The sequence below is a fragment of the Actinia tenebrosa genome, unplaced genomic scaffold, assembly GCF_029948245.1.
Source record: "Actinia tenebrosa isolate PJP-AT-01 unplaced genomic scaffold, QUT_ActTen_1.0 PGA_scaffold4__44_contigs__length_22323623, whole genome shotgun sequence".
NCBI classification, from domain to species: domain Eukaryota; kingdom Metazoa; phylum Cnidaria; class Anthozoa; order Actiniaria; family Actiniidae; genus Actinia; species Actinia tenebrosa.
The window spans coordinates 12,744,639-12,752,817 of NW_028292581.1; the positions used below are offsets into that span (position 1 = coordinate 12,744,639).

At 39.8% G+C, this 8,179-nt stretch overlaps 1 protein-coding gene across 3 annotated transcripts in view; it reads left to right on the plus strand.

Annotated features, from left to right (window-relative positions):
- The window catches only part of LOC116286281 (signal transducer and activator of transcription 5A), a 32,959-nt gene extending 25,155 nt beyond the window's left edge, over positions 1 to 7,804 (plus strand). For 2 of the 3 annotated variants that reach the window (XM_089037158.1, XM_089037159.1), the window contains exons 21-26: positions 281 to 336; positions 1,141 to 1,235; positions 1,674 to 1,810; positions 2,683 to 2,899; positions 3,772 to 3,835; positions 5,577 to 7,804. In XM_089037158.1, coding sequence (XP_088893284.1) covers positions 281 to 336; positions 1,141 to 1,235; positions 1,674 to 1,810; positions 2,683 to 2,899; positions 3,772 to 3,835; positions 5,577 to 5,861 — 854 coding nt within the window. In that variant the 3' untranslated portion in view covers positions 5,862 to 7,804. Of the gene's footprint in view, positions 1 to 280; positions 337 to 1,140; positions 1,236 to 1,673; positions 1,811 to 2,682; positions 2,900 to 3,771; positions 3,836 to 5,549 lie in introns of all 3 variants that reach the window. The other variant, XM_089037160.1, reaches the window with a different exon arrangement.
- The last annotated feature ends 375 nt before the right edge of the window (positions 7,805 to 8,179 follow it).

Consider the following 8,179-nt stretch of genomic DNA (forward strand, 5'->3'; position numbering starts at 1 on the left):
GGAAAATTATAATCACCACTCGTGAGGATCTGGGACCGAAACTAATGACGGCTAGGGCTGTGGAGGAGACTATAGTGATCGTGGTAACAGGACGTTTGCATGATGGCATTATTTGACGCCATTACCATAATACTTCGCGAATTTTCTTCCTTTTTTAAAATGGTATTTCCTCATGAGAATAGTAAGACTAGTTTGTTTTTGGTGTGGTAGTGGTGTGGCAATGTATGATATTCTAATATTCAATTAACCTTAAAGAGTTTGTTCACTACTTCTGTCTTAGGCGTGGAGAAGGATGATTTAGATGACCAGGTCGTGACAAGGTCAATGTTTTGTAAGGTAGGTATTATACATTGATTATCAATACTAGCGTGAATCCAATAACCCACTTCTGAGATGTGCTTTCTAGAATTTTAATTGGCTGATTTTTGTCTCGGGCAATGTGATTGGTCTGACGGTGCCGTGATCTTGGCGTGACCGTGTTCGCGCCGTGTTTATGTCGTGTTCCGGGTATTTGATTGGATGGACAGTAAATTCTCGTGCAATGTGATTGGTCCGGCGTATCCCTTGCCGTGTCACGACCGTGTTCGTGCCGTGAGCTTTTCACAGTCATACGAAAACTGCTCTATAACGTCATGCCGACCACATATACAATATACATATTTAGTATAAATACACGGGTGGTTATTGAAAATCTCGCGCGCTGATTGGTCGAGAAACTCAGATTATCACAAGATAATAACCTCCAGCGATAATCCAAAATGGCGGCCAGCCGCTTTGTTGCGGTTACCGGAAAAAAATGTGTCTTTTATCTTCTTTTTTTCTTTTTTTGAAAGAATCACCTGTGTATTTATACTAAAACAATTATTCACCTCAGGCGCAGTGAATATCGGGAATAATAACCTCAACTTCGTCTCTGTTATTATTATCCGATATTCACTTCGCCTTTTGTTAAATAATATTGTTGTTTCAACCAACACTGACTGTCATAACGTGAAAACGGTAAAATAAGAATTGATATATAAACTAGTACAACAAAAACTTCCGCTGAAACGTCACTGAAATAATGTTTAGGTTTAAGTAGTCACATTTGCAACAAAAATTTACTCAAAAGGTTTTTGTCTTGTTCTACTTTTGTTTAAGGAACATCTTCATGGAAGAAACTTTACTTTCTGGAAATGGTTCTTTAGCATTCTTGACGTGGTGAAAAAGAACATGTTGGACGAATGGCGAGATGGGTAAGTGCTTATGTAATATATATACTCATCTATCCATGGATCCCTTGGAGCATAGTTTTGAGTTCGTGGCTAATCTGGGGGGGGGGGGTCGGAATGCCCCCACCCCCTGAAAACTTTGAAATTGAGGCTATTAGAAATCCGACTTGCAATGCCTCGTTTTTGAGGGGCAATTGTTCCATATTTATTGCATCAGAGACATAGTTATCAAAGCCAATACGACCTTATACTGTTGTAAGTAATAATTGGAAGCCAAAAAAAACAGGATTTGAACCCATGAGCTTTGCGATACCAGTGAAACGCCAAGGACTACCTCTTAAAGGAAACTCTTAACAGAAAATCACTTTTGGGTTAAAACGTGGGGGGATGGGCATGCCTCGGTGGTCCCTTCACTACCTATACAAGATAATTTTGGTGTAATGCAATTTATTGATAACACAGGGTAATTCATGGGTTCATTAACAAGCAAGAAGCACAAGACATGTTAATCAACCTTCAACCTGGGACCTTCTTAGTGCGATTTAGTGACAGTGAGCTTGGTGGAGTGACTATTGCCTACACGATCCAACACCCAACAGGTATTTACGGTTAGCCTCAGCATCGTCAACAGCATCTTCTACATCATCATTAACTTCATTAGCAGCAGCATCAATATCATTAACAACAACATCATCATCATCATCACCACCACCGTCAACACTATCATCAGCATCAGCATCATCATCATCAACACTATCGTCAACACCATCATCGTCAACATCATTAACACCATCATTATTAACATCATCAGCAACATCACCATCATCAACACTACCATCACCATCAACAGTAGCAGCATCGTCAACATGAACATCAAGATCATTAACATCGTTGTCATCATCAACACTATAATCCTCAACAACAACGTTGTCAGCATCATTAATACCATCATCATCAATACCATCATCATCAACATCATCATCATCAACACATCAACACAGTCATCATCAACACCATCATCATCAACATCATCATCAACACAGTCATCATCATCATCATCAACACATCATCATCAACACAGTCATCATCAACACCATCATCATCATCATCATCATCATCAACATTATCATCATGTTTTGCAGGACCCTACTTTAAAACACTTATGTGACGTAGGCATTCCTGAATAAAGATTGGTTATTATTACCATGTGTGGACCGAGATTCAGTTCCTTTTCAGTGAGTCGTATTGTTTTCTCTCCTCTCGAGTTACTGAAAAGCGCTGCAATTCAGTTAACGCACAGTCAAGACAAATGTCAAGACGATCTCAGCTGGTAGTTCTGTTAAATTTTATTTAAAATATCTTGAGAAATCTTAAAATCAGAACCCTCTATTTACTGTATAAATGGCTCCTAAAAACAAAGCTTGGGCTACCTGTGATAAGACGACTCTATTGATTGATCGATGTTTTCCAGGAGAAAAAGAGGTGTGGAATTTGTCTCCCTGGACCAATCAGCATCTGTCAATGAGGAAGTTTTCCGATAGAATCAAAGATCTAGACTCGCTTGTCATCTTGTACCCGGGGCAACACAAGGATCATGCGTTCAATCGTTATTACAGTCAGGATGAAAGCGCCACGTTACTGGCTCCTGGGGAGTATCGCGACACTGTACTCGCTACTAGAGTTCTGGGGTAAGTTTTTATTCGACCTATATTTCTTAATGGGAATGCATGTGCTGCTAATAAGCAGCCTCTCACCAATGCAACCCGGATTTAAGCCCTGCCTGGCACCGTGTCGTATGTGACTAGTCAGAGTTGTTTGTTGGTTCTCTCCTGTGCTTCAAGGGTTTTCCCTCCGGGTTCTCCGGTTTTCCTCCCTCATCGAGAATCAACTTCTAAATTCTAATTCGATTTTTAGGCTGCCTCATAAAGTGGGTTGCAAATCCTGTTAGGCATTAAGCCCAGGAGTGGTAAACGCATTAGAAGATATACAGGCACTGATGAAGGACGGAAAGTACTTAGGCTGCTTAGTGAAATTAGAGCATTGATTTATTTGTACCGTGCCGTGATCGTTGTGGGACGAGGTTGCCAATTTCGTGCCGCAACAATAATGTAAAATGATGGCTCTCATAGCTGTATCGCACTCACCTCTCATCTCTGGGGTGTCGCGTTTGATTTCTAGACTCGCCATCACATGTGAGTGGAGCATATAAGGTCTCTCCCTTATTACAGGGTTTTTCTCTCGGTTCTTTGGTTTGGTTTGGTTTTTCTTTGGGCAATTTCGAGACAAGTTTTCGTAATCGTTGCTAAAAGCAGTCATACTGGTTCCACCGTGTAAACACTCTTGCAACTCTTTGTTGAGAGACAAGTTGCAGAGAAAATTGTTCCGTGTAATCGCGCCTTAAATTCCAATTTGATCTGTGAGTTAACCGTGCCCTGATATCAGCCCAGAGGTTGTCAGGGTATCTATAACATTAAAGTTAAAATCAACTCTGTTAGCTGCACAATCTAACTCTCACAACCCTCGCCATCGTTATATTCTAACTGTAATGATGTGGTTGCAGGGCGCCAGGCACAAGTACTCCAATGGTTCAGAGTCCCATGCATCCGGGGTCTCAAGGTTCCTTGGTAAGTTGCTTTTGTTTTCATTAAATCGAAATCAACTCCAGATTTAGCATACCGTAAATCCTCTATTTAGCCCCCCCCCCCCCCCTCTCAAATAAGCCCCCCCTTTTTAAAGGAAGAAATTTGTTAAGCCCCCCTCTCTTTTTAGCCCCCCCTCTCTTTTTAGCCCCCTCTCTTAGCCCCCACCCCTTTCACAGCTAAAGAATCACGTGTACTGATTAAAGGTGATTTATTAAAGTCTTGGTTGTTCAGAACATTTCTTTTTAGCTTGCTTTGTTAATATTACCGTGTTTTAGTTTTGCTATTCACAATAATCATAAATTATACTTGAGAGACTAACACAGGTGAATCAAATAATAAAAATGCCATGTACATCACTACAGATTATGCGAGAAGGTCAATAGTAATGCTTCCATTTAATCCTGAGTTACAATCATATTACTAAATCAATAAGCCCCCCTCTCAATTAAGCCCCCCCTCTCCAATAAGCCCTTCCTCAAACGTGCCTGAAATAAATAAGCCCCCCGGGGGGCTAAATAGAGGATTTACGGTATCTTCTTGTGTCTTGGCTTCCATCCATTGAACATTAGAGGACCTTAAGATTTGCAAAAACTACGACGGCGACGTCAACCGGAAGTATAAATAACTTTACTTAAGTTTACTTCAAAGTCTGTCTTCCCTGTGCATGAGTTGACTTTAATGGCAATATTTTGAATAAAATCTCCAATGAGCAGAAGCCTTGCCGTCGTAGATTTTGTTGCAAATCTTAAGTCTGTCGCCCTAACGGTCTGAGATCAGTACTGACTTTCGTTTATTAGAGCGCTCAATGCTCATCACTTACCTAACCCAGACACCTCCACTTCAGACGTACGGTACATTTTCTCGTGTTTTGGTCTTTGTCAATCTGGGCTCGGATGTACGAAGGGTAAAAAGCGCTATCCGACGGACGGATAAGTTTTATCCAGTGGTTAAATTTATTGGATAACAGCATCGACTTATCCACTGGATAATATTTATCCATCGAATAGCGCTAGCTATTCACCCTTCGTACAACTGGGCCCAAATGCACGACTGTTTGGGTTTGTAAAATTCGATTAATGGAAGCAGAATCCATATGTTGTGTAGGTAACATGCAAAAACATGAAAAACAGCCGTAGAAATGGCAAACACACTGACACTTTGGGGTTTTCGAGATAGTCGCTGAAACATAAAAACAGCTTTCATAAAAGGGTATTTTTCAACTATTCTTGGAGCGCACGTGACGTCAAAGCCGCCATTTTTCTTGGCTTTGGAAAAGAACTCTTGTCATGTCAACATGGCAGCCACGTCTTTTGACCATTTATTCTCATGGGAAGAGATGAATGCCACTAATTATTAATAACAAAATATTGAAGTACATTTAAATTTTGTTTATAAAATAGTACATATTCTTACGCTTAAATCAAAAGTAGACTTTAACAGTACAACTTAGATTAAATCTATTGACAATTCTAAATGTCAATTAAAGATGAAAGGGTTGTTATATGAACGATTTCAAGGAGGGTGAGTGCTACTTAGAAAGGCATCGAACAGCATTCTTTTTAGGGGGGTGACTAGTCACCAAATTTACCCCACCCACCCATACCCCCTGGAATTGCCCTTGATGAGGGGTGTTAGTTGATTCGATTCCAAAGCCATACGTCTTTTGAGTCTGTTTTACTTTCTAACTTTGTCGTAGTAACATTCGTTGCTGTATTTGATCCAGGACATGATTACCAATCATCCCCTGGGAATTCCCAGCTCACCGCCGTCCATTTGTGGAGAAACAGAATTAAACATTGGTAGTGAAGAAACTGTTTGTAGTGAATTCGATGGTAATGAAGAAGCCATGGCGGGGATTTTGTCGAACGTCAGCGTGTTAATGCAGAGTAATCAGCAAGGACTAGATCAGGCCTTTGCTGGTGCGTCGGGCTATCAATCTGGGACGCAGGCATTTACTCCACACACTATTGCAGAGGATCAGTGGAGTGTGCTTTCCTTTCAGTCTTAGAACAGTTAAAAACCTTATATATGGACTGATTTTAGCGCACAATTGCAACAATAGCTATCATTGTAAAGTGCATACCAAATATCCGTGAACTTAAAAAAATTGTACAGATTAGTACAAAGTTTTGTAGGTCTACGGTCTACTGGTATGCATTCTACTGCATTGTGTATGATCAAGTATTCTCACGCGCAGATGCATGTGCAATGGAACAGGCTTTTCGTCGGAGAACAAAGAATTTACCCCCCGCTACATCATATTAACGCTAAGTTTGTACGAAAAAACAACACGAAGTAAGTATACTTTTCTATTACACGGAAGACATTGATTAAGGCGTCCCTTTGCCTATCCTGTCTCCTATAAAACCTGCTCCCTAGCCATTCCGAGGTTGAAGGAAAACTGGATCGAGTTGGCACTGCAGTGCATTGTGGGACTGTTTTAGAGAAGGAAATAGCCTCCATCTTGGACTAACATCATGCTATAAACATGATATTAATATATGCAATTATTATATGACCGTGAATCTTGGAGCCTGGACACTAGCAAATCGAGCAATCTGATTGGATAGATCGCATCGCGGACTGGTCTAGGTTCTCCGGTATTAACCTGTCCGATCGCATATTAATCTTACGGCGAAAACATTTTGTCCTTTTCAATGAAACGTGGTCATATAATAAAACTCTTATCAACCGAGCTTGGTCGGTCTGTACGGGATAATCTTGACCTCGGTCGGGTACAGACCTCGGTCAAGATTATCCCGTACAGACCTCCCGCTCGGTTAATAAGATCTAAATACAGGAAGCAATTGCTGGCTTTCGCTCATCTGATAAAAGTTTTTGAATCTCATAATCTGCTCCAAATGGTGGTCAAACACTGACCACCATGTGCTGTCAGCCAGTAAGAATCCTATTGAAAACTTGCAATTCAGCTGAAAAACATTCAACGCGAGACGAAATTACGTCACTAGTGCGACTCATCAATAGTTTTAGCCTAGTATAAATACAGTTTCTACATACAAGAATTGGCAAATGGTCATCAGTGACGAGATTGACTAAAAGTAGTAAATTGTTCTTTTTTCATATTTTGTTGGGCTACCTGTAGATTTGGCGGGAATTTCGCGCCAAAACGCGTGTGCTCGCCCCTCCATCTTTACTCTCGTAACGCCACTGGTGGTCATATGAAGGTACTACTGGGGAAAAACTGTTATTATTCAAATTTGCACCTTGCAACCTCGGCTGAATGCTTTGTGTTTGACCAGTGAACCGATGTATGGAAAATAGTGAATAAAGGCTTTTATTTGTTTCGGTCCTATGGGTTATTAAGATATGAAATACGTACTCGGTTATTCATTTCTATGTGGTTTTATGCACCAGTACTGGGATTTCAATTGAGTAGTGAATTGGTTCTCATAAAGTTTCGACGTCTACGACAGTCAACCATCAAAAGTGTTGTTTTTTTCTCGGTGTTCTTCTCTTAAAGTTCTGATAATGAAGTCGATTTTGAAGCTTGTATACTTGTTGCCTCAACTTACGTTCATTTATGAATTTTATGTTTAGGAATCTTAAATTTAGAAATTTTTTTAAATGGTTTTAATTAGCTTATGAACTGCATGGCGAAATCTAAAGGAAGTTTGGACCAGTAGACAAAAGACATAGAAAATAAAATGCTTACCATTCACTTGAGATTGCAAGACATTAAGTAAAAAAAAATGCGTTTAAGTAGCTAGCCAGTTTCTAGTTTGGACAGAGTTTGGACATGACCAAAATGCTGTGGAATATCTGGATATACAGTAATGGATAAATGGACTTGACCGTCATCACATCAGTCGGTCTGAGGTCTCTGCATACGAACTGGAGCATAACTTCAAGCAGATAATATTTTATGTCTTTTAAGGGACTTAATTTTAGTTATTTTATAAAAATATAAAGAAATAAAGCATTTCAAAAGTCGTTTGTTTGTTGGCTTTTTTCTTTTAGTTCTTTTAGGAAAAGAATCTATTTTCCTCTCACTTTCTAGTGTGGTAGAAAAGGACCTCTGCTCGCAGGGTATTCTTACAGTATTACTGTGAAATATTTATTAGCTTCTTATCGCGATTCGTTGTTTTCCAGTCTTTTATAGTTGGATAACAGTGAGAGGGTACTACTGGTTTCGCCACGACATGGAATTCAGAGGATTATATACCTCTAGATTGGGATTAGTGCAAGTACTCTAATAAGCCAGTTCGAACTTCTGGAAAATAAAATGAACCATACAGTGGGAAATTGTCAAATCGCTGATAAATTAGCAATTCGCTTTTTTTTTTCTTTTATTTCATCTCATTTTGT